Here is a 13,980-nt window from a genome sequence, read left to right as displayed (position 1 = left end):
CTAGAAAAGTGTGTTGAGAGTATTCTCAAGACTTTAAGACATGAGCATAAATATGTTTTTCTAGTTGCATATAAAGAATAACACATTCACTTGATCATGATGGGATACACACCACATGTCAAACTAAGTAAACCACAATGAAAAAAGATACAAAAATAAGTTCTTGAAGGCAGGTCATTTTATTGGAAGGATACTGACTGTACCTGATTTGAGCTGATGGATGTGTTTGGGACCAGTGGGAAAGGAGAAACACATTTGGTTTACATCTTGATATGAATGGGTTAGCAAGCCCAACCAGCCATATTGAGGCAGTTCCCGAAAATGAGAGGAATGCCCAGGCTATCGACATTCAACAGATTCAAAGCATCTTTGGTTCAGTTCTGAGACAGTTATAAAAACATACATCACATATTTACAAAGCATTTACAGCAAACACCAGTGCAAACACCAATTTCAGAATCCTTAAGAAAGCAGTAAAGAAGAATCATCTCCAAACTTCATTGTGCTTAAACGCAGTAGGAACTGTTGCTCCATGACATATTAAAGTGCGTACTTGCTCAGTAGTTTGAGTGCATAGGAAAGACAGATATACATATACAAACATATACATTCTACAAACAGGTGTGCTTCAGATCTTGATGCTCAGACAAAGTCCTACGCATCTTAAAACTAATCAGCAGGACAAAAAATTACTAATCAGATTTTCTCTTTCATCAATTAAATTCTGACTACTGAACACCTATTGTTAGGTTGTAAAGATGCCAGGTGAATGGGTAAATATTAAAAAAACAAAAACAAAAAGCAGTTCTTACTAGAAGAACAATGCACATACACTATCCAGTGCTTTCCTTTGAAAACTCACAAGGTTTTCTCAAGTAATAGTCTTAAAAGGCAGTCAGTGATATTTTTCATCCATGACATAGGTTCTTATCGCTGCAAGAGTTAAAATGCATCTGTTTGGAACTCAAACTTTATGAGTTTGAAAAACAAAATAGTTGGCCTATAACCACTGACAGTCTCTTTTAAAGGATGATGGTGCATGGTTTGGCTCTCTGATAACAGCCACACAAACAGTGGAATTTAGCCACAGTTAATGCAAAATTAATGGATTCTAGGGGCAATTGACATGTTGCATATTTCTTGAAATCAACTTAAAACATTTTCTTTCATTTAAAAAAATGAGGATTTAAAAAAAAATAAAAATTCATTTGGCATGATTGGCAATTACCAAAGAGAACCAAACCAAGCATTCAAACTATTCAAACTCATGCTGAACTATAGGGCTTCACCACGTGGGGGAAAAAGAGAGGGTATCAATCCCTTAAATAATCTAAATCTAGATCTAAAATAATACAAATAAAACAACTATGAAATTGGGGAAATTTATAATTCTATCAATATTTACAGTCAGTTTTAGAGACAATTCTAAAGACTCCGCTGGCTTGAGAAACTCAAATAAATAATAATAATAATAAAAAAAAAAAATAATAAAAAAAAGGCAGGCTGCATTTGCTGTTGCTGAAAGTACTAAAATGCTCACAGGGTAGGCACATCATTACTTCCTGAGGCTGATTACTTTCAGTAGACTCAATCAGCTTCTGTTATAATACTGGTGGAGTCTGCCTCGTCAAAGTTCCTCTTGTAGCGGACGGTAGAGGTGAAGTAGGCTCTTTTCTTCTTGTAGATGATGAAGCCAATGGCCGACAGGAGAGCTAGCAGGATGACCAGGAAGAAACCCAGAGCCACCGGAGAGCCTCCAGACCCTGAGGAGCAGACGGTAAGGGTCAGCCAGGGAGACAGTAAGCCTGTCAGTCAGTCATCAAGTGGTTCCAGTGTTTGTTTTTATAATTGAGCAATAAGATGTGTTGTACGATCACAAGTAGGGCTGGGCAATATATCGTATAATATCGATACCGTGATATGAAACTAGATATCGTCTGGGAGTTTGGTTATCGTTATATTGTTAAATAACTTAAATGTTACTTCTCCCTGGTCTTAAAGGCTGCGTTACAGTAAAGTGATACAATTTTCTGAACTTATTGTAGTAAAATGAACAATGATTGGCTTTACCTGCTCATGATATCCACATTACTTACTACTGATTACCCATTACTGATTACTAAAGATCATTACTAATTTTCAGTAGAGTAAATATCTTATGAAAGCACGAATACTCATCCCAAAAATATTGTCACATTATCGATATCGAGGGTGAGTGCATATGCGTCTGTGTGCAAGACGAATATATTTAAAAACAAATTTATTCCAGATGCAAATAACCTCATCGACAAATATTACTTATGATCCCATGTCCTCTAAACCTGATGGCTGGTGGTTGGGGGTTGTGATGACGATGCTAGTAGTGTACAGTGTAATTTATTGGCCTATTGATGTCATCATGGTTTTACGGAGGGTGATAATGCTGACATTAATACTATAGATGATGTTCTCCTGCTACATGTGCAACTGTGGAGGAGCCTGTTCATTTATTGATTTATTGCACTTGGTTGTTTGTACTATGTTATGTTTATTGTATGTTGTTGCTTTTTTTTTTTTTTTTCCTGCAGTCTGAAAGGCAAATTTCACCTCATGGATATTAAAGACTCTATCCTCTACTCCAGCGGTTCCCAAAGTGGGGTCTGGGGACCCTCAGGGGCCACTGAACGGGTTCCAGGGGGTCCCCAGCAAAACGAGAAACAGTTAATTATGTGTTCTATTCACTAGCACAATAACACAATGTATAACAATGACCATTAAGATCATCGGTTTCCTTCTCCCTATTGTTATCACCCTAAAATATAAACTCTATTAAGGTCAATGTAATGTTAAATCATAACCAATCCCTATGAGCAAAGAAGCCCATTCATGAATTTGCTCAGTACCCAATATAAAATTAGATTATGGAATGCAATGAATGACAAAATGAATAACAATCCTGCCTATCATTTATGAACAGTCCAGTATCGTTAGGGTGTGTAACCATTCAAAAAGGTGGAGCTGTGGTGTTGAGAGGGGTTTGTGCAGTACTACTCACTTGCAGCAGCTTTGCAGACAACTCGACTCTGGCTAGCCTTGCAGCTGACGCGACTCCAAGCGCCTTTGTCCGTCGACACCATGACGGCGCAGGAAGGCTCCGACTTCCCCCCAGTCACAGACTCCCCGCCCTTCCAGTTAAAGAAGGCCAGCGCTGAACCATCCAGCCAGGCTACAGGCGCACCTGGCAGAGAAAGGAGGAGAGGTGATGAAAGGGGAGGAGAGAGGAGGGGAGCGGGAGAAAGAAAATAGATGAATGGACTATCACTGCTCACAATACACACTTCACATAGTGTGTGTGCTTCTATATACGCGCAGTTGTCAGATGTGTAGGGTAAATATCACACTCAAATGAGGATTATACATTAACGGCAAATCCACGGAGAGAAGAGTCAGGTCATGGGATACAAGCTAATGAAGAAAATTGTGTTGTCTTACTCAACAGAAGTTAGTGTCTTTAGTCATGAGTTCTCTGATTAAATCAAGAGAGGAATGCTCCTGTGGTTTGCTCTCTGCTACCGGCTGAACACTGATGTAATTACTTGCAAGTTCTTTTTATTTCTTCCTTTTAAATATTATCCAAGTCTTTACTGTCTAGCCTCTATATCAAAGGGTGGAGTTTACCTTGAGTATCAAGGTCCATACCCAGCCATACTCGACTGGTGATGAGAGGGTTATCAGACATGTACTTTGTCACAAAGTCATTCTCCTCTTTGGTATTTATAGTCAGCAGATGAGCATCTGTCAGGAAAAAACAAAACAACAACTTTAGAGGCCATGCTATGTCTACTGAACTCCATCCAGCAACAATGGACTACTAGTGCTTCAGATGAACACTAATAATAACAACCCTTCATAATTCAATTGCTTCCTGCACCAAACACAACAATATAGGATATAAATGGCAGAGGATATAAAAACCACTCACCCAGACTCTGACAGATGCTCTTGGCCTGCTCCATGTCGTAGACGGTGTAGTTGTAGAAGCTCATGTCGAAGGCGTAGCAGTGGTCCTGGTACTGCACCCACTTGGACGCACCGTTGCTCCGAGGACAGTCATTGGCCACTGGGGCTACTTGCAGTTTGGCCCCTGATTCATAACATCACAGAGACAAGATGGAAGACAGTTGATGTAACGTTAGCAGAAATAGGTCGAAGGGTAGATGCACAACTATATTACACAATGTTATGACTTTTTCTGTAATGTCCTAAAGCAGTGGTTCTCAACCTGTTTGGCTCGTGACCCCTCAAATTGCGACCCCCCTGTCACAGGCTGCATATGCAGAGTGTTCAACCAAAGAATGATTTTCCTTTTTCAGGAAATTTAATATCAGAGGAGGCCTAGAGGCTGAAAACTATTCAGTATTCACAAGAATTTTTTTTTTTTTTTGCGAAAAATCTAAAAAAAATAGACATGATTAGGAATTTGTATAGTAGAAATATGTTTCTTTCCTATCCCATAAATCATCTCGCGACCCACCGGGGGGTCCCGACCCCCAGGTTGAGCACCACTGCCCTAAAGGATTCAGTGCTAGGAGGGGCAAGGAGGTGCTAGGAGTCTAATAACCATTCAATGTTGACAATTTCAATCAGTTCTGTATCCTGTGTGATGGAAGTCGAACAATGCCTGTGACATAAAACACATCAGTGTCTTACTCTGGGAAGCGGTGGTGATGGTGGTGTTGTAGCAGATGGCTCCGTCTACCAAGGTGTGGCAGCTGGTTCTCACCCAGCCTCCGGTAGGGGTAATGAACACACAGCCGCCTTGTTGACGGTCCGAGCTGGACCCCTCCCGCGAGTCAGAGATGGTGGCTTTGTAGTCATATCTGGTCCCATCAGACCACTCATAGGCTGAGCCACTAGCCTGCGTGAAGCGACACAGTCATGTTAGCCCATCTGGTTAACAGTCGGAGAGAAATATGAGCAAAGACGTATGAGGTGCTCTGGCATGCCTCATACCACATGACTGCGTGCATCTTCACCGTAATGAAAATTAAATCTGAGTTCAATCTGAATAAAATACACAATCTTACTTGTCAGCAGAAATGTGATCTGAATGGACCTACTGTCTCATAATGAAGCTCAATTATAATTCAGCAGAAAAAAAAGAAAAGAAAATAGGAACATTCAAAGCACAGGTTCTGGTTCAGCGGTGGTTCTTACCTCCTGGTTGGACAGGCCAATCCAGAGCGGGAAGCCGTCGGTCCTGGCAATGAGCTCCACATGTCCATGGTGCTGGACGTCATGGACACTTGCCAGGTGCCCTCCACGCCGACCGCACTCTTCCAGCGCCTGGAACCAACTCAACTTTCTGGTAACAACCTGGTAAGTCAGGTTGCCGTATTGTTGAAAATCCTTGGACGACTGGTTGTACTCCTTTTTTGATTCTTAGGAGGGGAGGATTAAAGCAAACGAATGAGAAAAGATGATTTTGACCATGAAATGTTTGCAATAAGTATAGTAAACGGTGTCAGGAGAGGGAAGAAGAATGGCGTAGAGAGGTAAAGTGGGATCCACCAACCATTGTCCAGTTTGCAGACCACAATGCTCCTCTGTTTGAAGGGCGAGAAATAGTGCCTGTTGGTGATGAGTTCCCAGACTCCGTCAGCGTTGAGACCCGCCATGAAGTCTCCATCTATGTCTGGCCTGCCGAACCTCCAGTTGGAGTACTGGACCTTTGTGCCATCATACCATGTCATCTGGTTATCTACAGCAGAACACAACAGCCAAAGACACGTCCATACTTAACACCAGGATTTCATTTGGGCAAACTGGGTGAATCTACGGCGTCTCAATTAGTGGGGATGGGACGCTCTTCTCTGTTGCAGCTTCACTTTGTGATTTGGGAATGACAAGTGTATTGTAACATAACAAACTTGCCTAGTGCAGCCTTAACTGTAGAAGAGAAAGGGATGGAGAAAGACATGGTGTCCATAGAGGTAGTCACATATATTGGCCACAGATACACCTACTAAACTTTGTGGTAAAAATAGAAAAGTACCAACCGTTTTCATCCTTGTACAGCCCCAGCCACACAAACTGGACCAGGTTACTGAAGGGTACGAGCTGCTGCTTGATAAACTCATTCTCCTCTGCATTCCGGATAGTTAGGATGTCTGCACTTTCATCTGAAACATAAATGCAATCATCAGCACCTTCATCATCATCATTTTTACTATACATCAGTCTGTTATTGTTTAATTAGGAAATAGCCATACAACAGCCCGCAGTCAAATCCTTACAGAGTTTCTTGCAGGTGTCATGAATCCGTCCTTTGTCGAAGTGTTCCCATCTGGAGGCCACCAGCTGGAAGGAGTAACAGTTGCTCTTGAAGGGGATCCAGGGTGGACTGTTGATTTTGTGGGGACACCTCACTGCAACATCCTCTGGTGTAGTGATGGTCTCTTCTATAATAAATAAGTTGAACATTTTATTTAGATTATTTCAGAATATTCACATTTCTAATTTGGAGGTTAAAAAAAAAAAGTTTTTGTGCATTATACGGTTTCCCACCTTTTCTATTTCATGTTTCTCTGACCCATCTCTGCCTTTTTGAGTGTAAAAAAAACAAAAATTCAACAACTTCTACCAAAGTTTCTAACAAAAAGTTAAAAACAAAAATGCTCTTCTTTCTTCGCATATCTCCCTGAGACACATACACTGATGCATGTCAGCAGAGAGGTCAGAGGTTACAGAACAAGGCCATCATAAGCCATGGGAGGGTAGGCTGTCTTTCTCAAGACACAACAGCAGGGAGGGACTCTCATAGGAGATAAAACCTGTGGACTTTTAGTTACAGGGCTCTCTAATCACTAGACAATAATAAGAATAAGAATCTATATTTATGGAGCACTTTTCAAAACAGAGTGCTTTACAACAAAGCGAAATAAAAAAGAACAAATTACATATATAAATCAAGATAAAGAACAATAAAGTAAAATTGTAAGAAATAGTCCCAGCCATAGGGATAAGACAAATAGAATAAATAAAGAACAGACACAGTAACAAGAATAAAATGAAGATAATCCTACAATTATAGAAAGTATATTTTGAGAAGTGACTTAAAACACCATACTGACTTATTCAGTCTTAGCAGAGTAGCAAGCTGACTGAAATTCTTTATGTACCAGTGTTTTGTCCAATAGACCACGATAATAATGGGTATTCATATATTGTTGGTACAGAGATCAAATGGGCTAGATAGTTATGCCATAGTGAAGCTTTTTAACTCCAACGCAAACAGATAAACACTAGTCAATATATCAATATGCCTTCATGCTGCATCAGAAATACTGGAGTGGATGTGAAGGATGGTAAATGCAGTAAAGGCTTTCCACCCTGGGGTGAATGTAAAATTCTTACAGACTTCTCTTTGACTTTCTATGGAAGGAAGTGACCCATTTATACAATTCCCAAATATCCCTCAGAGAATTAATGAAATGTCCTAATTTCTTAATATTCCAGAAATTCCACGATCAGCGGGAACCAGGAGTAGATAGGAGGGAGTTGTTTCTGTCTTTCTGTGTGCTGTACCACCACTCACCATGTGGCTTGTGGCAGATCACGCCTCCTAGCTCCTCCTCACACTCCGTGGCTTTCCAGAAGCCGTCAGTGTCCAGGTAGACACAGGAGCCGCTGGTTTCCTCTGAAGACCAGCGGCTGAACACGGTGTGACTGTGGTCGGTCCAGCGGTAATGGATCCCGTCCTGAACACATACACCAAAAAACCAATAAATAAATAAAAACAAATCATGAAACCTGTGGAAAACTAGAGAAGTACACTACCAGTCAAAAGTTTGGACACATGCATTCCTCTTTATATTTACTACATTTTAGAATAATAGTAAAGACATCAAAACTATGAAATAACACAAATAGAATTATGCAGTGACCAAAAAAATCTAAACTATCTCATATTTTAGATGATTTAAAGTAGCCACACTTTGCCTTGATGGAAAGGCAAAGGCTTTGGAAAGAAATTCACACATAGGCATCAACTTCACTATTTATATTTGTCTAAGAAACAAATTTCAAGCATTTAAGCAGAAGCCTTTAGATCAAAATGGCTTTAAGATAATGAAAAACATAGTACATTCAATCAGGTGTGTCCAAACTTTTGACTGGTAGTGTATATGCATGATTTACCAAAAAAAAAAAAAAAAAAAAAGATGTGGTGAATTGGAATATGAATATGTTTGGTAATTTGATAAATATGAATTGTTTGGTACACTTACGTCTTCACTAAAGAGTCCGATCCACATGGGTGTGCGTGCGCGGCTCACGTGCACGCTGAGGACGGACTGCAGGAAAGTGTCGGCCACACTTGCCAGGTCCATGTTTTTTTGATTGCACTGCTCCAGGGCCTCGAACCAGGTGAGATTCTTCTGCAGCAGCAGGATGGTGTGGTTGTTGACCTGGAAGGGCTCCGAGGGGACCTGGGGCTCCTCCGGCTTATCTGACATTAGAGGGAAGTTAGTAAGCCTTGTGTAACATCTTGATAGTAGGCTAAACCTCTGAACGGAACAGTTATTTCTTTGTATTTTCAGCTGCTCAACGATGGAGGACGGTGTTATGAGACATTTTATCCTCAAGCAAATGACAAAGGAGTATTATTTTTACACAATTTTGCATTGTAATTTATTATCTGTTCACAAGACGTTTCTGTTGGATCCCTGCTCTTATGAGCTAGCTTACTCGTCTCTATTGTGAAAAACGAGGCTTTATCATTTGTGTCAATTACAGAGAACCATCGATGTTGATTCAATTGCTTGGTCGCCAATAGCGGTTGATAAAAGTTAAGTTACTTACTGTCCCTTTAAAATGGAATGATCTAGAGGTACCCTATCAGACGTCAAAGTCTGTGCTGCAAAAAATCTAAATACATTTTTTTTGTTCAGTATCGTTTTTGCAAAAATTAAGGGGAATTCTACAATAAAAATTAAATTAATAGATATAGCTCTTTGTGTGGCGGAAAATTCTAATTGGCACCTCTCAATAGGACTTTGGCTCTCATAAATTAATAGATGTGAACCCCTGGAGAAAATTACATATATTTTAAAGAAGAAATTGCTTTGTATGTTCTATATTCTGAAAAAAGTAAAATAAAAAATAGAAACATTTTAAAAACTTTTTGCAGTGTAATCTGATGTAAGCAGTACCACACCTGCGGTGCACATTACTGTGCTGGTGGTCGTGATTTACCTGCATAGTGCTGGCAAATGCCCATATCTTGTTGCTCTGTGCAGGCGCCATAGTCCCAGGTACCCATCATGGCAGAGTTGGGGTTGTTGATCATAAACACACACAACTCCATAGGGTCTGGAACAAACGCCTACCAACAAACAAACAAACAAACAAAATGACAATGTCTATTCAAGTGGAGTCTTTTTTTTTCCATTCAAAATGTACTTCAGTATGAGCTACCATAGGCCAGTGCTAGAAGAGAACATATTCTAACTACTGAAGTAGCTGTAATGACGTAGCAGAAGTGTTTTCCAGCTGAATTAACATCATGCATGGTAAAATACAACTCAGCACTCTGAGGTTAGCATGAAAACAGAACTGCGAATACAGAACTGAAGGGAAGGGGAAGTGAACTTACCTGGATGCGGATGGGCCTCAGCATGCCGTGAATCAGGGGGTTAAAATTGAGGAAGGAGACTGGGCTTTCATCCACCCATTCTGGGTTGTTAGTTTTCAGTTTCAGACCAATCCATATCTTCTCCATTTCCGTTATGTTCGGCAGCAGGGTGGTGATAAAGTCTAAATACAATCAATTAAAGTAAATATTTTTACTTTACTCCAATAATATTGGAGTGGTTCAATGTGGCATTGTGTGGCATGCAGTGATGTTGAACTTTGGTAGCAGATTCTGCCGATTCTGCAGAAAGCAGATTCTGACAATATATATAAAAACTAGTCATTTTGCTTAATTTGTGAATCGCTTTCTTTACGATATTAAACCTTTCAGTCTGAACAAGTGTAACAGCGACATCCGACCGGATTTCGGTGTTACACTTGTTGGTTTAATAACATAAACAAAACTTAAAACAAATTCAGCAAAATTACTATTTTTTTTTATATACTGTATATTGTCAGAATTTGCTTTGTTTGCGTTTGTGCTAGATTGTCAGACCTGTTTCATACAATGTTTCATACAATGGCAGAAAAAAACATGCAATTCTTCAATTTTAGGGTTATATAATGTCCAGGAAGCTACACAGCCCAAGGTACTACCAAAATTCAACATCACTTTAACTTAATCTGACCAGCTGCTGCTGTAAAACAAAAGCATGTTTTCTTGGTCAACATGAAATTATTATGGCTTAAAAAACAAGATGAGGCACGTGCCAGTCGACACCATGTGCGTCATGCTAGGCCTGATATGCTGACCATGCCTGCCATGTTCATTAACTGTAGTAGTGCCAGAAGAACAGCTGGGTGGATGTCCTCACCTTGCTCCACCTGGTCAGATATGGTGACCAGAGTTCCCTTCATGCTCATGCACACCTCATTGGCGTCCTTGAATGTCAGGTGCAGACTGGGCTTCATCACTCTGTAGCACTGGAAAATACAGGTCAGAATCACAATCAGTTAAGCCATGTGTTTACGTTTACAAGACATACACAGACATGCATTGTTAGACACCAGCAGTGTATAATCTCATCCCTTGCTCACAGATGTCCAGCAAAAGGACGCAAAGGTAAAGTGTTTTTTCAATGTTGGCCCATCTAAACGAAATAATTTTGTGTTTTTGTCAGCATGGGCGTATGTTCAAAATGTCAAATCAAGACCACTTGGTAATGAGATAGCGTTAGTTATTGTCAGTTATTTTTATCAGCTGTCAGCAATCCAAAATAATTCAAATTCTTCATGTTTTGAGATCGTACTCAGTGGTGACAGCCATGTTTGCTTGTGTCAACATCCCAGACTCACTGCCAGGCGAGTGATAACACTAAGTCAATATTTGGTTCAGCCTGTGTATTAGTGGGTTATCAAAGAGTCTACAGGTCCTAGGTAATTCACCAGCACCTGTATGATCCATAGAGTGTTTGATACATTTTGAGCTATTGGTGCTCTTGCTCCTTTCCACTCATGTTGGAAAAAAAGACAATGTGTTCATCAGGAGATCCTGCTGTCTGTCTCTTTCTGTCAGCGATTTTACCATCTGATAACCAGCAGCTAGTGCTGAAAACTCTTATCTTTAAAAAGGAAAATTCCACCCTCGGATACTCTTGCACTGTTATATACAGTATCATTAATCTGCAGTGTTCAATGCATTCCAGGAGTTATTTTGTGATGAAGTGCTGTAAATTACTTTTTTGGTGTGCCCACTTTCCCTCAACCTGCCTCATCCACTTCAGCTAGTGATTTCCTACATTTCCCAAAATGCCTTTTGACAAGCCCCAGGGAACGAACCTGAGCTTGTTGCTTTCAGCTGTGGGTTATACACGTAGTTGGATAGAGCAATAGTGTTAGTGATAGCATTAGCGATAGTAAGAGAAAGAGATCTAGTTTTTCCCTGTCAAGATGAAGTGAGTCGCGCCCCTAACTCAATACACAACATGTCTTGTGGCTGCGTTGCATTATGGACTATTTAGGCTACTGTCAGTGGAGAATTTGGTATCTCTTCCTCCTAAAAAATACCAAAGAAGAAAATGTACCCATGAATTGCCAATACCTGTTTTTTTTAACAGTGGATTTCCCCTTTAAGTAAAAAAAAAAAAAAAATCCCTTCATCCTCTTTGCTCTTAGCTCTACTTTCTCTTTCTCTTCTCTTTTCTTAGCAGTTCTCTCTTACATGATCATTCCAGGATTAAAGAATATTGGCGGATCTGACCCTTACACTCTTTTACTATTAGGCACTTGTAAAGCTGGCGGCCCAGGAATGTACCCTTATTCTGCTGCTGCACTCATTGTGAGTCGATCTGTGTAAGAGTGTCAGCCAAACAGGCACTCAGTGTGTAGGAGAGTCAGACCTTGTCTCTGAAGGCCAAGGAGTTCTTCTCACAGGGAAGCCCTCCGGCGTGAGGCTCCAGAGGGTTTCTCTCCACCGACGTGACGTTGTGCCGCTCACACACGAAGGGCAGCTGGCGCTCACAACTGTACTCATACTCTGTAAGTAAATATATGACAGCAAGCGTGTGTGTGTGTGAGTAAGAGAGACTACAAGTGCGCCTGACATTCAATTAATCATAATCAAATCAAGTATAATGCGCATGAAGCCTTTTCTGCTCTCTGTAGGGATTAACTCCAGATTGGGTTTGCCACTAAGCTCAGCTGTATAGAAACAGAGTGATGTTTACTCACCCGGGAAGAGGTTTTCAGGACTGATAGAGGTGCATCTGCCCAGGAAAACTGAATGGTAGAAGTGCATCTGGCTGAACCTGGGACATGAAGCACACATTATTAAAGCCAATGTCTGTGCTCATAACATCATATTTTACTGTGTGTATATATATATAGGGATGTGTCATAAATATTTGACTGTGTTTGTGAGAATATGTGTGCGTGTCTGTATTGCTTTACGTCATTGGGTAGTATCGCCCAGGCTGTCTCATATCGGCCCACCAGCTTTGCTTGGGAGAACCTGACATCTGTTCAACAACATCACAAGTCTCAGAACGGCATCATGGGATTAAATAACAACATATGTAAGACATAACATATGCAATGTGGTGGATGCTTTTATCTAAAGTGCATGTACGGAAGCATGGGTGGCCCTAGTGGAAATCAAAACCCTAAAAATGGCAGGGGTAGTGCCGCGCTCTACTCACAACACATGAACGCACGTACGCAAACATACACACACACAATAAATTTTATATCATTTTTTACCCCCGAGCCAATTTTTAGCGGCATTTCGATCATTTTCGGGGGGCAGTTACATCAAACTATAATACAATACATTTGCATTGCATATTAGCATACAAATGAACCCCAAGGAAGTTGGGTTTTCCCCACTCTCTGTCCCGAACCAGTCCATCTTCCACCCCTTGATTTTTTTTACAATATTGGTCATTTTATTTTTTGGTGGTTTGTGTGAAGTCTGTGTTTTGTTCTACTGCTGGCTGCGTGCTGCCAACATTTTCTGCTGCTTCAGACTGCGCAGTCGTTTTCTGATTAATCAACTAGTATATTTTTTCTTGCCCGGAACACACTGGAAAGAATCTCCACAGTCACAGGCTCCCACGAATCACCTATGGTGGCCCACGGGGGACAGTGGTTGTATTTACACATGAATATTGACATTTTTATGAAAAAAATGTGAACAGCGTTTTTGCCCTCTCAATTCTAATTTCACAGGCATTTGATGAACTTTCAAAGTCATTTTTTGCCCCGAGCCCTGGTTAATTTCTGACCCTGACACACACACACACACACACACACACAATAATATTATGAAGAAACATATTGAAATATTATTATAATAATTTGGGACTGTAAACTCAGTGTGCTATTCATATCTCATAGGATGTTATGCCACTACTATGAGTCTGTCCTGCCATGGTCAGATATGGTCTCCTGTCATTTACGTTTGATAGTTGCTGGTGGATCTGTCTGGCAGCAGTGAAGCTGAGTGGTGCAGCCAGTTGGCTACCATTCCCACTGCAAAAGAGTCTAGCCTCCTCAAACGTCAGCTTTGGCTCCGTCACAAACCAAAACTCCCGGCCATCTACAAATATGGACGTCTCATGGTGTCCACCTAAAAAAACACAACAGACAGCAGTCTAAAATCAGGATATACTGTGGACGACAATAATTGGGTGTGCTACCCATTGCAAAAGACAATGTTGAATCAGGAAAATTCTGGCCACTGATAGGTCAAAATCTAGACTCAAAAGATATTCATAGACTGGGCTTACCAGGATTGTACCAGTCGGGGTTCTTTGGTGTCTTTCCTGTTGAAACACAATCAAAGAGTGAATTAGCAGCAGAATATGACCA

General features: G+C 40.6%; 1 protein-coding gene across 3 annotated transcripts in view; it reads right to left on the bottom strand.

Moving 5' to 3' along the window:
• Positions 1–160: 160 nt before the first annotated feature.
• ly75 (lymphocyte antigen 75) overlaps positions 161–13,980 on the bottom strand; it is a 31,113-nt gene continuing 17,293 nt past the window's right edge. For 2 of the 3 annotated variants that reach the window (XM_071914985.2, XM_071914986.2), the window contains 19 exons: positions 13,899–13,934; positions 13,569–13,738; positions 12,562–12,629; positions 12,343–12,419; positions 12,012–12,148; positions 10,488–10,596; positions 9,635–9,795; positions 9,235–9,364; positions 8,268–8,488; positions 7,577–7,739; positions 6,276–6,440; positions 6,039–6,161; positions 5,555–5,740; positions 5,197–5,420; positions 4,690–4,897; positions 3,962–4,123; positions 3,658–3,774; positions 3,035–3,217; positions 161–1,763 (listed from right to left, as the gene is read on the bottom strand). In XM_071914985.2, coding sequence (XP_071771086.2) covers positions 1,588–1,763; positions 3,035–3,217; positions 3,658–3,774; positions 3,962–4,123; positions 4,690–4,897; positions 5,197–5,420; positions 5,555–5,740; positions 6,039–6,161; positions 6,276–6,440; positions 7,577–7,739; positions 8,268–8,488; positions 9,235–9,364; positions 9,635–9,795; positions 10,488–10,596; positions 12,012–12,148; positions 12,343–12,419; positions 12,562–12,629; positions 13,569–13,738; positions 13,899–13,934 — 2,816 coding nt within the window. In that variant the 3' untranslated portion in view covers positions 161–1,587. Of the gene's footprint in view, positions 1,764–3,034; positions 3,218–3,657; positions 3,775–3,961; positions 4,124–4,689; positions 4,930–5,196; positions 5,421–5,554; positions 5,741–6,038; positions 6,162–6,275; positions 6,441–7,576; positions 7,740–8,267; positions 8,489–9,234; positions 9,365–9,634; positions 9,796–10,487; positions 10,597–12,011; positions 12,149–12,342; positions 12,420–12,561; positions 12,630–13,568; positions 13,739–13,898; positions 13,935–13,980 lie in introns of those variants that run through there. The other variant, XM_071914987.2, reaches the window with a different exon arrangement.

This window comes from Centroberyx gerrardi, chromosome 1, assembly GCF_048128805.1.
Source record: "Centroberyx gerrardi isolate f3 chromosome 1, fCenGer3.hap1.cur.20231027, whole genome shotgun sequence".
Taxonomy (NCBI): Eukaryota; Metazoa; Chordata; class Actinopteri; order Beryciformes; family Berycidae; genus Centroberyx; species Centroberyx gerrardi.
Note: the sequence above shows the minus strand (reverse complement) of the source record. Positions and strands in the feature narration are given on the sequence as shown.